Source organism: Lycorma delicatula, chromosome 9 (assembly GCF_047948215.1).
Source record: "Lycorma delicatula isolate Av1 chromosome 9, ASM4794821v1, whole genome shotgun sequence".
Lineage (NCBI taxonomy): Eukaryota > Metazoa > Arthropoda > Insecta > Hemiptera > Fulgoridae > Lycorma > Lycorma delicatula.
In genome coordinates this window covers 97,647,192-97,666,162 of record NC_134463.1, presented here as the reverse complement: position 1 = coordinate 97,666,162, position 18,971 = coordinate 97,647,192, and the positions used below count along the sequence as shown (strand labels likewise).

General features: G+C 28.5%; 1 protein-coding gene across 1 annotated transcript in view; it reads left to right on the top strand.

Moving 5' to 3' along the window:
• The window catches only part of LOC142330023 (aminopeptidase N-like), a 44,478-nt gene that overhangs the window by 17,678 nt on the left and 7,829 nt on the right, over nucleotides 1-18,971 (top strand). The window contains exons 8-11 of the mRNA XM_075375032.1: nucleotides 4,060-4,243; nucleotides 10,923-11,197; nucleotides 14,676-14,866; nucleotides 17,755-17,922. Coding sequence (XP_075231147.1) covers nucleotides 4,060-4,243; nucleotides 10,923-11,197; nucleotides 14,676-14,866; nucleotides 17,755-17,922 — 818 coding nt within the window. The remainder of the gene's footprint in view (nucleotides 1-4,059; nucleotides 4,244-10,922; nucleotides 11,198-14,675; nucleotides 14,867-17,754; nucleotides 17,923-18,971) is intronic.

The following is an 18,971-nucleotide window of genomic DNA, read 5'->3' as shown; positions in this document are numbered from 1 at the left end:
ATTTTACATTAAATAAAATATATATATAAAGCAAAATGTATAATACAACAAATGTGTGTATACAGTATATCCTCATGTATGTACACATAAGCATTTACATACATACAAACATGCATGTATAATGTTTTATTATTTTATTTATTTATTTTTTTAATTAGATATATTTAGTAGATTGAATGGAATTTTAAACAACAGAAAGGTATATTTATAAAATATTGAACAAATTTTTATTATATATTTAAATACATTCTTTTATAGGTAGATTTCATAAGAAAGCTACCAATTGTAATGGGTACCATGATTCAACTTACAGAAAATTTGTACATATCTTCTTCATATTCACATCCCCCAGACCCCAAAACCACCGTCAGCTCAAAAGTTTATATATACGCGTATTTATATATATATATATATTTCACTTTCTTGTGGATACGATAACTGCTGTAATTTTGCACCAATCACTTTCAAATTGTTCCCTAAAAAAACTCTACCCAAAATCTCTGTGAGTTCGTTAGCGGCCAAAATCGAACCATGGAAGTGGAAATGGCAGAGCTTTATCGAAAAACAAACTATTGCTATAACGTTTATTAAATAAGATATTGAATTCATTAAAAGTTCTTACTATTCTTTGGATAAGCATTTAAAACCTATTAAAGTAAAGTTTTTTGATATAACCAACCATTGGCCCAGGGGATGGAAATAATGGGGGTTTTGAAGACAAAAAAAAATCAGACCTACCTTAATAGGCATGGTATCGAATCGGTTTCAAGTGGTAGTTAGTCCTCTAAACATTACCTAAAACTTTTGTCTGAAACAATTTTTTATATAACCAACCCTTACGGCAAGGAATGACCAAAATGTTGCTGGAATTGATAGATTGGGCTTGTCATATGCTAAACATGTGAAACTTTTTTTCATATTGTGGTTTTTCTTAACTTTAAGGTCGCAATCTTTTTTATCCACTACTTAGCACCAGTAAAATCTACCACCGCCTTCCGGCGTGCCTAAAGGGATTTTTTCTACTACTTTTACAACTATCTTCAGTGACTGATGCTGCTGTTCTCATTTTGGCTTCAGCTTATATTACTGCTGGTGGATTTTTTGAATTAGGTAGACACATATTTGGGATGTAGTTAAGAAGTGCAGGGATTTGAGTTATATAAGTTACTAAATGGATTTTTATTTTTATTTTTATTTATGTACTAGGAAACCCGGCAATGCTTCGATATCGCTAGATTCGAATATATATATATATATATATATATATATATTAAATGAACGTAATTGAAAGTAACAAAATGAACATTACAGAACTTCACAAAATTTAACCTTTCCCTTTTTCCTTCCCCCATTTCCCCTTCCTCTACTTTTCCCATTCCTTCCCTTATTACCTTTTCCCCTTTCCATTTTGTCCTGCTTCCCTTTTACCTTTTTTCAATTTTTCCCTTTCTCCCCTTTTCCCCGCACATAAATAGGTCCAGTAGTTTTTTAGTCTATAGTGGACACACATATCGGAAAGACATTGAAATGGAATTGTAAAATATTTCGTAGTGTGTGTTGCTTTTACATCCAACAGATAGCGCTGTTTTTAAAAAAAGGCATGTTTTTACCTGTCACAGGTATGACATCTTAGGTACATAAACAATAGGTATATAAAAAAACACGCGCGTATTTGAATGCAACGTTGTGTCAACATTTCAAAGCAATTAGTGAAGAACTTTCGAAGATTAAAGCTTTTGAACGAACGAACATTTACATTTTTATTTATAAAGATTTCATAATTTGAACATATTAACAGGTACACCTTTTTTTTATGTGCGATAGAAAGGCACGATGAACAATTAAAAACCCCTCATAGAAACAAATAGTCAACATTTGCCAACCACCTTTTAGATGCAGATTACAAATCCTTCAATACTGACAACAACCTTAACCCTTTTGTATATTAAACTCATATACAAAAAAGTACCACATCTTTAACACAATCAAACATTATATGTAAACATTTACAAATACGATACTAATTAAACATACACATTTCAAATTCAACAAATGTTTCATTCAAACTCGAAATATGTATTGTCTAATTAAAAAAATATATATCGACTAGCAACAACATTGTCCAATGTTGTGGTGAGAACAACAGTATGGGTTACTGAGATAGTCACAAGATCAACAGAAAGCACTAACAGAAGTAATGGAAATGTTGCATTTACTAAATTCGGTTTTGCATGTCATATAGAACGTTTATAATTGTGAATAACAATCATCAACTGTCCTGGAGAAAACCATGTTATAAGGTTACTATCACCTTATAAAAAATAAAAATAGAACATTGTTGAAAAACAATAACTACAAGTTTATTAACCTAATTTAAATGGTTTAAAGACAGTAATTAATGCTACTTTAAACCTTGTCATTACTGAAAATGCTGCATGCTGTATAAAGTAATTAATATACTGGAAAAATTATTTATCAACAAATAAGTTGAAAAATCTACAACAAACTAGTATATCGCAAATATATCCCGACCAACTAGTATAACTTAATATATCCCAAATACAGAATGTTCAACTTAAAAGAGGCTCCATCACTCAGCAGATTATACTAAATGGATATACCAGTTTGAGAGACGGGTAAAATAATATGGAAATGTTGATAAGCTGGAGTGTGGAGGACTATTTATTGCCTGCATATTTCAGTATTGCCAGTCTGTGTCAAGCATTGGTTTCTGAATAGGGTTGCATAACCGTGTGTTGTTGTTTGTTAAAATGCAGTTAACTGTTGAAGATCATGTATTCGTGATGGAAACTTATTTAGAGTTGAAATCTCATGTTGTGTGATGGCGAATATTCAGGGAAAAATTTGAAAAGAAACACCGGTAAAAAGTGTTATTCAGAACGTAGTTGAAAAGTTTTGTGAAACAGGTTCAGTGTTAGACCAGAAACGTGCCTGACATACATCATTTTAACTGTGTAGGTCGTTCAGGACATTAAAGTGGCAGTTACAAGATTTCCTCATAAATCTTTGTGGAGACTAGACCAAGAAAAGAACATTTAACTACTTAAGCCCACACTGCAGTGAGGAGAATACTGAAATGTTACCCGTATCGAATGCAGGTTTTCCATGAGCTAACTAATGTTGATTATACTAAAAGGGTTCACTAATATGAATGGTCCACAAACTCATTAGAGGCAACATTAAAATTTGAGATAAAGTGTTTTTACAGATGAAACACGGTTTCACGTTGTGGATATGTTAATAGTTAGAACTACCAAACCTGGGGGTATTGAAAACCTACACTTTTTCTTTGAATTTCCTCTAACCCACAAAAAATATCATATGGTTTACTATTTCAAGGCGATGAATAATAGGCCTTTATTTTTTTTTTTAAACTGTGGATGCTGCCATCTACCAAAATATTATCCAACCTCACAGCAAGAGGATGAGTGAAACTGCTGGTTGCAACAGGACAGACCCGCTTGCCATACAGCTCACTCTACTATAAAGATGTTACAGGATTTTTTCGGTGAAAGAATCATTTCTAAAGGATTGGGACCACCAATATCCCTTGATCTAACGAGTCCAGGCTTATTTCTGTGGGATTAATTGAAAGAAGAAATTGTTTATAAGAGCAATCTGCACATCCTGCAGGAACTGAAGACAATATTACTATGCCGTACAAAAACAGACAGGGTACAACTACCAAGAGTAACCTGGAACAAAGTCAAACATGTTGAAAAGTGCATAGAAGTGGATGGACATCATTTTCAACACCTTCTGTAAATAATTATGTAAGTATTAACTAATAAAGTATTTTTTATAGACAAAACTAAGACATGAAGCCTCTTTTAAGTGGAACACTCTGTATAAAATAAAACTGAATATATACCCAAGGAAAAAACTATCATACAAATTAAAGAATTAATTTTAATAGCTAAAATTTGACTTTTTACTACTGTCTTATGAATAACATTTTTTTCCTGTAACAAAAATTGTACCACTAAAAAATTAGTACCTCAAAAACAGTTTAATTCTTATTTAATGAATATTTTTCAGGAAGCCTTTTCAGAAGAATTAAATGTAAATAAAACTAAACAGCAATGGTGGATTCCATTAACAACGGATAAATTAAATGATTTTAGAACAAATAGTGAAAATGTGATGTGGCTTAAGCCAAATGAAACAAAAGAAATTTTTGTAGAAAGTGATACTTGGATTCTTTTTAATATTCAGCAGGCTGGTACTGTATGCAATTTATTATTTACTAATTACATTTTCAATTAAAATTACACATAGTTACTTCCAGGAATTCAATTGATTACAAGTACAAAGTTTGTTAGTATTTATTAAATTCAATAAAATTAATTTTATGGTTCTTTTGATTTACTTCTAGATCGTTGTTTCAACATTGTCATTGTAGTATTATTTTTATAAAATTACGCTTAATGTAAAAATTTTGCATTTTGTAAATCAGAAAAACATAGAATGGTACACAAATGTTTAACAAAGATTAGTAGGACGTGAAAAGCAATCAATCAACTAAACGATTGTATTAAGTTGACAAAAAAAAAAATTTGAGAAAATCAATGAAATTATTTAGAAAGTTAACTGTCAGAACTATCTGGATAATTGTTATTAATGTTACAAAAAATATAGCAATACGTTTTGCAAATCTGAGGGAAGAGGTAGAAAATGACCTAAAAATACTTCATTCTAGAAAAAAAAGAATGACCAGAAGAATTATTATTGAAATTACAAAAAAATTACTACAAAATTACAGATTTCCTGAAAAATAAAGCATCATAAGATGAGAGGCCTTATTGCAGAATGATTTGCTATAAAGAAACAATAACAGGAAGAGTTGTTTTTTTTTTGGAGAAAAATAAAACAAGAAAGAACTGAAAATAGATTGCAATGAAAATAATTGAATGGATGTTGAGTTCTATGAAAAGATAGAAAAAAATAAGTTTGATTAGGAAAAACAAGATTCTTATATGCTAATACAGAATGCCACCTCTATGAAGAAGTTTTTTCCCAATAAATAATTCCATTGCTTCAACAGTCCCTGCATTCAATTGATTTATTTTCATAATTTTCTACTCTTACCCCAAACGAGAGACTGAACTCTCTATTTAGCAACTAACATTAAACAGAACATTTCTTGATAATAAAGTGCATTTGGAATACATTTTTCATCTGCCGTGGTATAAACCAGTTTTAATAAAATTAAAATGTAGGTACATTTATTTCATCAAACAGCCACAATCAGTCAAATGGAGTGTTGGAAAAATATTAAAGAGAATAGTAACACAACTTCTTACTAACAAATAAAAAAGAATTTAACTATGTCTAATGTTTTCAGCTATTACACCATCTTCAGGAGATACAGAGTTAAAGATTCAGTTAAATCTTTAGTTTCAGTAATGGTAATTTTCAGTTTCAGAGCATTTGGGGAGGGGGGGGATTTTATTAAAAAACTTTATATTTTGCAGATCCCCAAAAGGGTCAATCCATTTGAAGTGTCCCAAAAAAACATAAGTTCATTGCTTGATCAATTCCAAAAAAAAATTGTAACATACCCACTTGTTTCCTACATGACTCAGGACCTAAAACTATTTTTTTTTAATTGTTTATTGAAGCAGTTGACCTGTGACGGCCATTTTTGTTACAGTGCGCACACATATTTTTATGATTCTAAGTGTTTACAAAAAAACTATGGGTCCTGGAAGGATGAAATGAAAAGCAATTTAATCATATTTTCTGGAGGTAAAAGATTGATCCAGTGGTTTACTTATCTATTTTGCTTCTCTCTATGAGAAAATTATCAATAAATTTGAAGATGAAAAATGCTGAAATGATACTTTTGGTCATTTTTTTCAAGATACAGGGATGGCATACACAATTTGAATTATTTTTTTTTAATGAGATTTTCAAGTGATTATAACTTTTTTATTAGTACAATACACAAGAATTTTTTTATTTCTCATAAACATCTACAAAAACATTGCAAGTTGTGCAAATTTGAGATTTTTATCAAGAAGCCCATCAAAGTTATTTGAAGCTGAAATTTGAATTTAAAAAAAAAATTGGCATATATTTCGATATTTATGAGGGTCAGATGCATACTGAAATGATTTAATTATCAAAACTATATCAAAGGTCCACTCTCACCTTGCACATGGTGAGATGTCATCAATCTAAAATTAAATACCAAATAATTTGAATGATAATTAAGCCTGGCTTTGAATTGAAAAGGGTACAAGTACAATAATATCCACAATTTATTATTTCTGCTATTATTCTACAGGAAGTTGCTAACCATAAAACCAAGTCTTGAAGGGAGATTGTGTATACGGTTTGTGGTTTTCAAAATCCACAAAATTGTGATTTATGCGATTATGTAACCTGTTAAGTGAAGTCACACTTCTTAGGCCAAAATAGCATTACTGCCGGCTTGGAATGTTTAAAATCTGTTACAATAGATACTTATTTTATGCAGCAAGTTATATTCAATTGATTTTTGAATCATTATAAGTTAAGGGGAGTTGCCCCTGGCTGTTACCCATGTTAATTTTAACAAATCACAATACTTGACACAGGAAGATGAAATTTTTGTTAGTGATTAATTATAATGTTTACTAGTGGAACTAAAAAAATTATTAATTAATAAATTTTTTAAAAGATTTTTAATTTTGGTCCAAAAATCTACATTCCAAATTACATTTAACAATTTTTTAGGGAAATTATTTTTCGACAAAAAAAATATCAAGTTTTAGTTTCATTAAAACCAAATGATATGTTTAACAATCACAAAAAATATCAGTCTGATACATTCTGTGATTTTTGAGAAAAAGGAACTTTTATCCTGAAAAATTGAATTTTCGGGAAAAAAGTTTTTCATTTAAAAGTAACTTTACTACATAGGCTAACCTTATTTAAATTGTCCAGCACCATAATGAGGGTCCACTGATTCTTCTATTTTGTCTTCTATTGTTTCTTGACATTCCTATCTGACTGCTTAGTTTTTTTCATTAGTTCTTCTTGTGCATTTTCGATTCCAGGATATAACTTAACAAATGAAGCACTTTTATTATCAAAAGTTAATGGGTCTGCACTAACCTCAACATTTAGATTAGACTACGATTTAGTGATAATTTTTAGTATACACGTCGACCTGAGACTGTACAAGGCTACATTTCATTTACATTCATACATATCATGCTCATTCATCCTCTGAAGTAATATCTTACTGTGGTTCCGGAGGCTAAACAGAAAAAAAAATAAGTCGCCGCCAAATAACGGCGAGTTTAGTGGCGACGATAACTACTCAACGTAAAAACATAACCACGCTCATACTAATCTTCCTTACTAATTGTTCTATTATTTAAAAAATCAAAACAAAAATTTTCAAATGAAATACAATCGGATAATTTTGTACTGTACATTGTAAAATGTAATAACGGATGACAAAATATGGCTTAACTTTTAGAGGTGTCCCTCCAGTTTAAAACCTATAAAACTTAAAAGATTAAAAATTGTTAGATAAAGCACTTAAAACATTAAAGTTAAGCCACAAAATTATAAATATAATCTAACCAAACTTAATCTACGCTCGCTAACCTTGACTAGCGAGCGAAGCAAGCGTAGATTAAGTTCGGTTAGATTATATTTAAAATTTTACGGCTTAACTTTAATGTTTTAAGTACTTTTTTACAATTTTTAATATTTCAATTGCTTTTTTGTAGATTTGAAACTGGAGAAGCAGCTCTAAAGTTAACCCAAAATATTATCTATTACTAATTATACGGTAAATATTGCAACAGATGATTATTACTGTTACTTTAATTACTTACTAGAAAATTAATTATAGGTTTAATTCCTCAGCTAGAACGCTTTCCTCACTGTCATCACTATCTTCGGTGTAATTGTTACTATCATCACTGTCACTACATAAAGAGACAATAAAATATTCTGTCAGAGAATTAATTAACGATTCTTGGCTAAAGTATTCACCTCTGATATTTTTATGCTTTTCTCACTAAGGTTTCCAGTGTTCGTCGCTCATCGAATTCGTTTTATCTTCACTCATTTTCTGCACTTCTGACATCTTAAACGTTGTGTTGCGAGTCGCAACATGTTACATTTCTGACCATACTATCTCGATTGTATTTAAATCAGAACGGTAAGGTGGAAGTCAAATAAGTTGATGCCCGCTTATTTCCAACAATTCGTCAAATTTGTAACGTTTTCTGTTACTTTTATTCAACTTAATTAGTTCATATAATTAGAGTTTTAGAATTTGAGACAAAAATGGAATCCGATGCTTCTGTAGCCAAACAGTCATGTCTTGTTTCTTGCTTGATGACACTGGAAGTTTTTCAGAAAGGGTATTATGATACGGATCATTGTCAATTACTACTATAAGAAGATATAACATTTCAATAACTCCGGAGGAAAATTAGAAACCAATTTTTCTTCATCCTATTTCAATTAATTTTTAGTATTCATCCTATAATGGTAATAATCAACTTTTTGATTTGGCTGTCCAAGTTAACACTGTGTTTGGAATAAAGCCCGTTACACATCCGGAGTGAATTATAATAATTAAGCGTTCATCTTTATTTGTTGGTAAATGAAGTCCTGCACCACTGTCGTCAGCTGATGATTTTGCCGTTAAATGAGATGATAAAACATAGGATTCATCTTAGAATACGATCACCTGGTTATATTTTCTAAAATCACTGATTGCTTGCAAATATGAAATCCTTTTCTGTCTTAATATCATGTCTTTCAACTAAAATTTTCCTTTCTTTTTCTGTTTTGCATCACTTAAAACCTAATTCTTTCAAAACTTTTCTTAAACTAGTTTCACTGTCGTTAAAACTAGTTTATATTTTTAATTCTTTACAGAGTTTGTTAACTGTTTGCAGCTCTCCTATCTTTAACTAAAATTCATTTACAGTTCATCTAACCACACCTTTATCAAAATCACGTAATCAACTGGTTTAGAACATTTTTTTCCGGACTGATGAACGAACATTCTGGCCCCCTCGGATCGAAGAAATTCTATTTTTTCTTTTCTTAGGCATTGAATCTGAGTACTGGCAAAGCCACAGGCAGCTGCATTTCTCTCTTCACACTTCTTTATAGCGATTAAATGCTTAGAATCTTTTAACTACAACTAAAGATTCTTTCTTCTTGAAATCACACACGTTGTTTACGTTTTTGTGCGCTTGTCTTCGAAGCTTTTACCTTTCACAACAGATTTAAATTCACAGTATTAACTATTCACACTAGAAAGAAGTATTTTAAAAAGATTGAATCGAAAACCACGATAAAAACGATTTACAAAATAACGTATCGTACATTAATTGACTATGTAAAAAAATGCACGACACATGCCAAAAGAACCGTACCGATAGGCAAAACCACAGAACTGAACTTTATATACATGGAAAAGCAAAAGAGAAACATAAATAAAATTAAAGTAATTAATTGTTTTGTATTTGAAACATGAGTTTTAATTTCTTAACAGTGTAAACGCACAAAAATATAGTGCTTCGTAAACTACTACAGTTGCATCATGTTCAAGCTACTGAGATGACTAATCGTGGTGTGCCAATGATTCAGAGAACAATAGTGTAACAGTGACAAACGTCTGATAATTCAAGCACGCCGTTATGTGACGGGTACTGTACCTATTGCCATGAAACGTTCTTTTGTAAATAAATTTTTAGATTTATCCATTGTAAAATATAATTAAGAATTTTTAAAACTAAAATATAAAGAACTAATCGAATATAACTTTCACTTCACACGAAAATAATGGCACGGAATTAACATCTGTTTACTTGGGATCAGGTTGAACTATTGTCCTTATTGAAATCTCCCTATTGTAAAGCAAAAAAGAAACCCTCCTTTACAGTGAAAACTGTTTGTTTTACGACTTGTTGAGCGGAAGATATAAAATTTGAAAAATGACGATTACTAATTACAATGAAAACTTAGTGCATAAAATTACAAACATTGTACCAGCAAAATCGTCAAAAAACAATTAATTTTAAACATTTATTCATGTATTATACACCACATTACTCAGAAAATCCTAAAACATTTATTAAACATAAAAATTAAAAATACATTTTTTTGAATGACAGGTCCTCTTTAATAAGAGAAAGATCCCTGTTAGAATAGTAAAGAAGGTTACCGCATGAATTCCCATGTGGGAGGTAAATGGTTCAAGAGCTGCTCAAACAAGCTGTATTTTAATACTAACAGCAACTCAATAATGTTTCCTAGCCACCCCATTCTAATTAATTTAACACATTCTGGCCTAGTATAACAAGCTATAGAAATATTTACTATGCAAATAAGGAACACAGGTGTTTAAGAACTAATAAAGCTTCACAACGCATCTGGAATTTTCACAGTAACACAAAAAGCAGTAAGTCAAAGAAAGAATTGAGTTCTCTAGACAACTTTCCATGCAGCTGTTAATTTATTTTTTTACTTTTGATCTTCTAGTAAGTCACAGATTACAGAATTTAATAGTCACTTAACAAACAAAATTTATGGCAAGATTGTAACATAATAATACAACCATATTTCATAATAAAATAACCAGAAATTATTAAGTTAATGTAAGTTAAACTAAAGGTAAGTTAATCCAAGGTGTGTAACTACTTTTCAGAAGCACTTTATTTTTGAAATAAAGAATAGTATAAATTATATAAATTAATCTCTTTATTTCGATTTTACTACTGAAATTTTAATATTCACTTACCTGATTCTGTTTATATCAATTCATTTTATTTTTCCTGTGGTTTAACTTTAATAATTTTTTTCATTGGGAAAATTTACTAATATAAGTTAACCTTAAGTCTGTAATGAATTTTAATTTATTATGTTTATTTCTGTAGGTTATTACAGGGTAAATTATGATGAAAACAACTGGAGTTTATTAGCTGATCAGTTAATGAGAAATCATAGTGTAATTCAGCCAATAAACAGGGCACAAATTATTGATGATGCATTTGCACTAGCAGAAATTGGTAAAATAAAGTACCACATACCACTTAAATTAGCAAAATATTTAAGGAATGAAATAGATTTTATACCGTGGTACACAGCAGTTAAATCCTTCACAAAATTACTTAATAAATTGTACAATACAACAGCTGAATCTATACTAAAGGTAAGTGTTTTGGTGAATTTAAATGATTTAAACAAACTTAATTGTTAAATATTTTTGGAAGTGTTTATTTGTAATCTGTTGAAGAGGCATACAACATATAATTAAGAAAAAGAGTTTGTGTAATAAAAGTTTTTTTTACGTAAAACGTGGCTTTATGGTCTTGGAAAATTTATTTTACTTCAGTTTTTTCTTTAGGATAACAATTCAGGCATGTGGACCAAAACACCTTTTTTTAAACTACCATTAGATGGCTTCAGAGGATGAGAAGATGAAATGGTAAGTTTGTAGAGTGTAAAAATGCCATGCCTGACTGGGATTCAAACCCAGGACCTATTAGTAGCTTTAATTTTAGTTAAACTACTTTGCTTGAATTTTTTCAAGTGGAAAAGTTTTCTACACTTTATTAGATTCTATTTGACTATGCTCTATTCTATTTGACTATGTGTTGCTCTATTCTAGAGCAACACTTTTATATATAGGTTTTTTTTAATTTAACATAACATTTGCCTATATAGATAGGCAATGAAAATTTATCCTTCCCACAATTCCTCAGGAGATGAGTTATCTTTTCTAGGGTGAAAGCATTACGTTATTATCAGTGATATTGTGTCAACCACAATTTGTGCTACAAAAAAATTACTTTCCCTGTACATACTAATAAACCTTTTACTGGCAGGTGCAGGTTTCTTAAGCGAAATCCTCACATACTCAAAAAATTGCAGGGTATGTATAAGCAACTTGAATTCTACATTTATTAGTTCAACCCTTACTAAAGGATGAAAGACTTAATGGAAGTGTGATAATGTGTTGTGTAGAGGAAATTTTTAAAATGTCAACTGTTATTTTCATTAATAATCCATGATCAGTTTAACATTTATATATGTAAAACATGCCTAAAAAATGGATACGAACCAATGTTTTCAAACATACTTAATCACCTCATGCTTGATTTTAAATTATTGGTGATGTAATATAATGATGAAATTTTATATGATGCTTGGAATATGTCACTTTCCACTGTTAAATTATTATAAATAAGTAAATAAATCCTTTATTTGGATTGGTTCAAAATAATGCATTACATATATCATATCAAGAATGGGTATGTATGGCAGTCCATGAATAAAAAAGGAATTCCTCCTGCATTCATCTGTTTGGAGTAAGAGAAATGTGGTAAAGCCTTGAACAGAGTTGACTTACAAAACATACAACAAATAATAAAATAAAAAGTAGATATAATTCAAACCTATAATAATTATTTTAAATATAAACACATGAAATAATATTAAAGTAAGTACATGAAAACACTAAATATGTAAATTAACTACTAAATAAATAACGATTCAAAAGGAATTAATAAAAACTATTTGAGCACTCTTTTATTTACATGTTAAATGTGAAGGAAAATTTATAACATAAATTAGTGGGAAGATTTTTTTAAATGTTTGCTAAGTTGTCAAAAAATACTAGTTTTCATTAGCTGAAGTGTTGTGTTGAGTTCCAAAAAACAGTTTTTGGTAGCAGATATTACTATTTTTAAAAATAAATTACTATTACTCTTTTCAGCAATGACTGCACATTAATAAAATATAAATAGATGGCTAAGTTAATATTTTTAATTTATTAAATATCAGCATACATAACTCATATTTAGTCATGTCAAACAATGATCTGACAGCCCACTTTTGTTTCTTGAAAACTCATTCTATTCTTTTCAGGGAGGTCCAAGAGATGATATTGTATTTCATATATATGTAGGAATATATGTAGGATAATACACATCTGACAATGATGATAAGTGGAGTATACTTTTTACTAAGATACTTTGAAGCAGTTAAAAAATGCTGTTGATTTGAGTTAAAACACATTCTAACTACAATCAACTTTACCTTATCCATCCTCTTTCTGCAGTTAGAGAAAATTGTTTAAAAAATGCTGTTGATTTGAGTTAAAACACATTCTAACTACAATCAACTTTACCTTATCCATCCTCTTTCTGCAGTTAGAGAAAATTGTTCTCATTCAAATTTAAATATTAGTATGTGATCTGTCAGTTTCATAGAAAAATTATTTTATTTAATTCATTCTATATTAGTTTGTAGTTATCAGGTTAATAATTTTTCTTTTATAAAGAAATAATTTACAAAACTAAAAGTAGTTGTATGATAATAAAATAAAATTGAATAATAGTTATATAATCATTTTGGGGCATTTAAGAAAATTTCTGAATTAACTTTTAAATAAATTATTTAAAATGTGTTTGACTACAAAAGAGTATTGACTGGATTAAAAATAAATTGAAAATATTTATAATTAAAAAATATGAAAACCTGCAAATCTTTATATGTGGAACCATAAAATAACACAATACCTCCAAATTACGAAGAAAACTATTTTATATGTTAAACTTTCAACTTTAATAAAGATATCTTGATTTTCAGTAAGCATCAAAATCACTTCAAGTCCAGGAGGAGGTATAGGCCAGACAGATTAGTTTAGGTTAGATCAAGCTGAGTTAAGTCAGTATGCGGATTAACGTGTTCTGTTGATACCCGTGTGGCTCAGGTAGGTTCCATGCCGCCTCTTTTCTGATAGGTGATCCTGAGATTCCCATCGGAGACTGTGTTGTGCTTATGGTGAATGAAAGACCCAGTTTTTTTGCCTCTAACTCCAGTTTCTGTGAACCGATTCGCTTGAAAATCAATAGGGTTCTATTTTTATTATGTTTACATCATCCTACCCAAATTTATTCAAAATCGGTTAAGATTAGCATCCGTTAGAGCAGACAAAAAAATCTTATACAAACATACATACAAATGAATATAAACATTGCAGAATCATATTCAGGAGACTCCCAAAATTTAGAGGAAAGTTGGCCCGCCCTCCCACTGAAACTCCCTTATTAATCAGATTGGTCCCTTATTAACTGATTCGCTTGAAAATCCATATGAAATTTACAGACTAAATTTAAAAAAAAATCAGGCCATATGAATAAATACAATATAGATCCGACTCACTATTCACCTAAATACTAAGTGTTACATAATTAACTAACTCCTAATAATGGGTACCATCAACTACAGTATAAAAAATACACGAGTTGAATTTTGATTTAAAAAGATTTTCTTTTTACAGATTTTTACAAAATTAGTCATTTTATTTATATTTCAAAAATAAATTTTTATTTATTTTTTATTTAATGGCACATTTTTTCATATAGCAAAAAAAGGAAATATAGACGCGTGAGACCACTTACTAACCTGGTGATACAAAAAATTCTTATAAAATTACTTTTTTATAAAAATAAAACCAGTGAAATATTTGGAATGAATGAGTTAAGGCATCTGAAGTTGAAGGATAAAAGGGCTTTGATTTCAGAAATTTTATCTAGAGAGTTTCATAGAAGTATAATTTTATAGTGTCAAATAAAAAAAAGTATAAAATTAATTTTCAGATTTTAAATGATTAATTTTTCCAGGAATATGTTCATTATTTATTGAAACCAGTTTATAATTATATTTTAAATATTGAAGAAGAAGGTATAACTCATACTGTTAAGTTATTATTTAATACTATTTTCCAATTTGCTTGTGAAGTGAATTTTAGTGAGTGTAAGAAAGATATAGGGAAAGAATTTGAAGAATGGGTTGCTAAACCAACAGCATATGAGTAAGTATTATATTTATATGATTTATTTTTATATTGACAATTAATTTTACTGAATTTGTTACTTTTCAAGTAACATGATAATATTAACAGGTGTTTTGTTAATGCTGCAATCAGTGTGTTTACTTTTAAATAGATATCATTTAATTATTTTCTTTTAATAATTATAATTTAACAAATCAGTTTGAAGGTTTTGTTTGGAATATAGTATAGAATTTTATTTTGTCTTTTTTATTTTTGAGTGGAATTAAGATGCTCAGTTTATAAAATAAAAATTTCAGTCATTTGACTTTTTCTGCAGCTGTAGGTATAGAACAGAGTCCAGTGACCTATTTAAAGAAGTCAGTTTCCAAACTGCTTACCAAGAATATACTGGCTCCTCATATGTTGGCATTCTCAGCCTGAAGAACCAAGCAATACTGTGAATGTAATCACATAGTATTGTGGATGTACTGCATCCACAGTATATCCAATAATGATGAAGAAGTAATAAAGAATAAGGAAATCGGTGGGCGGTGAGAATAGGCGATCTAGCTACTAGCATAGATTAAAGCAGCTTACCGTCTTACACAGGACATAGGAGTTTTACTATTCTATAAATAACAGGACTTAATGGTATTTTAACCTGGGACATTTCAAATTAAAGTTGTTACCAATTTGCCAGAGATCTGCCGGGTCTATTTAGATTAAACTCTCAGTAATTTTATTTTTACTGCCATTATTATTACAGATTCATGAGTATATTATTTTATTTTCCCAAGTTGAAGAGCAGACTATTTGTGATTGCATCAAACATCAAACTGAAAATAACAAAAATAATTTAAATTAAAAGACTCACAATATAAAATAAAACAAAAAATAACTAAAAAAAAAACAACTTCATAAGAAATTCTTTGGGAAATTCTACGTATACAACCCAATAAAGAATAAACAGAATTAGATGATCAACCAAATTTTGGTTCTTTTCATTATATTTTTTATATTAATTTTTTTAATAATGATTTTATTATTTTGGTTTTAAAGTAATGAGTGAGTAAATTGTATTATTGCATTACTCCAATGCCCTCTGGTATAATTTTTTTATTTTTATATTCATATAAATACAATGCCCATCCACTGCAATATAATCATTGCTATACAAAAGGTGTGTTTTGTTTATTTTATTATGATTTTATTTTTATTCTGAACAAAATATAGAACATGGAAATATGAGATTTGTGAGTAAAACAAACAGAAAATATTTGTGTAAAAAAAAAACAAAAAACAAATTATATTCTTCTTGATAAAAATCTTATATATAAATATAAAAAAATATAAATTTTATCAGTAAAATGAGAATCAAAGAAATAACCTAATCTGTAAAGAACAAAAAAATAAATAAGCTGCATAGATTCTCAGAAATACTGTTCTGATAAATAAAAATGCAGAAAAATGTTAATGTAAGGCAAATTAAATAAATTACAATTCATCATGTAAAGTGGACATGTTCTGGCCGTTGGCCAGTTCTATTTTGAACATTCCTTTTGTCTTCCTATCACCAGTTCTGATTCACTATTCACCTCTTCTCACACCTAACACACTTTTCTACTTCTTTCTACCAATTGTCCCTTAGGCAGTAGACATTCTCATTTCAATTTTATACATCCTCTCTTCCCAATTATCTTTACATGTTCATACCATTTACACATTGATTTTTCTATCTAAACAAGAGCTCCTTTTACTCAACTTCTCTTCAATATTTTGTTACCAATTTTACTGTTTATTGTCATTTCAATTCTATATCTCATACATTTTACTTCATAACTCTGTATTCTGCTTATGCATCTTGTTTTTATTAATCAAGTTTCTTAACTCAAATGTCAAGATAAGAAATTCTAATTTAAAATTTTTTTGTTGTATATATCTCTTTCTCAATAAAATAAAATGTACACACTTATCTGAAATTCTTGTTTGCTTTTCCAATTTAGTAATCACTTTATTATTTCTTATTCTTTTATCTACTACACTGCTAAAATAAAATGACTGCTGATGAAAAATTAAAATAATACCAAATTATTGTGAGCTAGAGCATTACTCTTTGGTAAATGTAAAGTTTTAATTGTTCACTGTTTGTGATACCTGTATAGTAATCATCCATCTGTAATTGTATAAAAGAATTACTATTTATGTTTCTGTTTTACACTAATTACTATTTAGTCTACTAATATATATGTATATAGTACACTAATAAATAAGCTGCATAGATTCTCAGAAATACTGTTCTGATTAAAAAAAAGCAGTGAAATGTTAATGATAAAGCAAATTAAATAAATTTCAATTCCATCATGTAAAGAGAACATCTTACTCTATAATGTTGCTACTCTGTAACGTGAGTCATAATTACATAAAATATGTCTAGTTCAATAAAAAAATAATTAATTAATAAAATAATGGTTATGAATAATATTGGCAATTGATTAGTTATGAATATATCATCATTATCATCATCTTCAGATCAATAAATTTCAATCATTGCTTTTCCAGTTTTTCATTAATTTTTTTTGTGGTTTGCAAAAAGAAATTAAAATGGCTATTTTGGTAAATCCTTCCAAATAACTGTATAGATAGAAAATTGTTGTCATAAGATTCTTCAACAGACATTTTTTTCTCTAAAACTGTTTTCAAATTTTTCACATCATTTGATGAATTGTTATGTATTGAAAAAAGTAGAAATAATTATTAAATCCATACCCACCGTACAATTTTGTTAATTTATTATTTCATAATATGTCTGCCTTCTGAACAAATAAATTTAAGTTTACTTGGATACTAAACAATTTTAAAATATATTTAGGATTTAAAAAAATTACATATAAATATTTATTAATGTTAATTTTATTTCCTTTTTCCAGATTAATTCCGGAAACAAGAATATCAGTTTTTTGTACAGGGGTAAAATATGGTACTGAACAATCATGGAATGATCTCTGGAATTATTATAAAAAATCTGATGTTTCTTCTGAAAAGTTTGAAATTTTACAGGGGCTAGGATGTTCAACTGATCCAGGAATTATAAAAAAGTCAGTAATATTATTTTATGGCATTTAAATTTATTGTGAATAATTAACAATTAATTTAAAAATTCTTATTAATTTTGTGCAAGTTATAGTTGCTTTTCTTTTCTGATATTTTTTTGGCAAGATGGTATTGCAATAACATTTCTAGGGTTCATTGGTTTAAATTCTTAATCAGTTTTAAAAAAGAAAATGGTTCTTGATTTGATTTATATGTACAAATATTTTTCCCTTTTTGTATATATTCCACGTTTACTTTTCACCAAATGGACAAACTTTGATAATTATTTTTTATATTATACAGGATATTCTTCTTAGAGTTTTGTAGTGTGTTTTTACAGATAATTTAAATGGTACTTATAAAAAAGAAAAATTACATTGTTTTTATAAATAATTAAAGATACTTTTCTTTCTTCTTGTCATTACCATTACTTGCTATTGGATTGAATTGATATATATATATATATATATATATATATATATATATATATTCATTTAATGTAATCAATGTTAGGTAATTCTGATATTAAATATTTTTGTAAAAAATTTAAGAACTGCAATTGGAAACCAAGGTAAAAAAGTACATACTTCTAAACTGCAGAGTGCTTTGGATTACACTTATTTACAAAACTTTTAGTGGGGTCATTTATTTTTTGATAGAAATAAATCATACAGACCAGGTAAGTTAATGATATTTTTGTGGTCTATAAATCCATTATATGTAATGAACATCTAATAATTTTGATCAAATTAAACTCATACTATAATGGGTTGAAATTTACTTTTAAAATTAATATAAATAAGACAGTAAATTACTTAGATGTTAGTATCAAAATTAATAATAAAAATAATCATTTTGTAACTTCAGTATATAGATAACCCACAAACAGTAAAACCACAATACATATATATTCAAATCATCTGTGGTCACACAAAATACATATACATATACATAGTACATAAAAAACATGGTTAGTAGAGCAATTAATTACACAAAATATAATGATAATAAAAATAAATTAATCAAAGAATTAGATTTATAAAACAAATTGTTA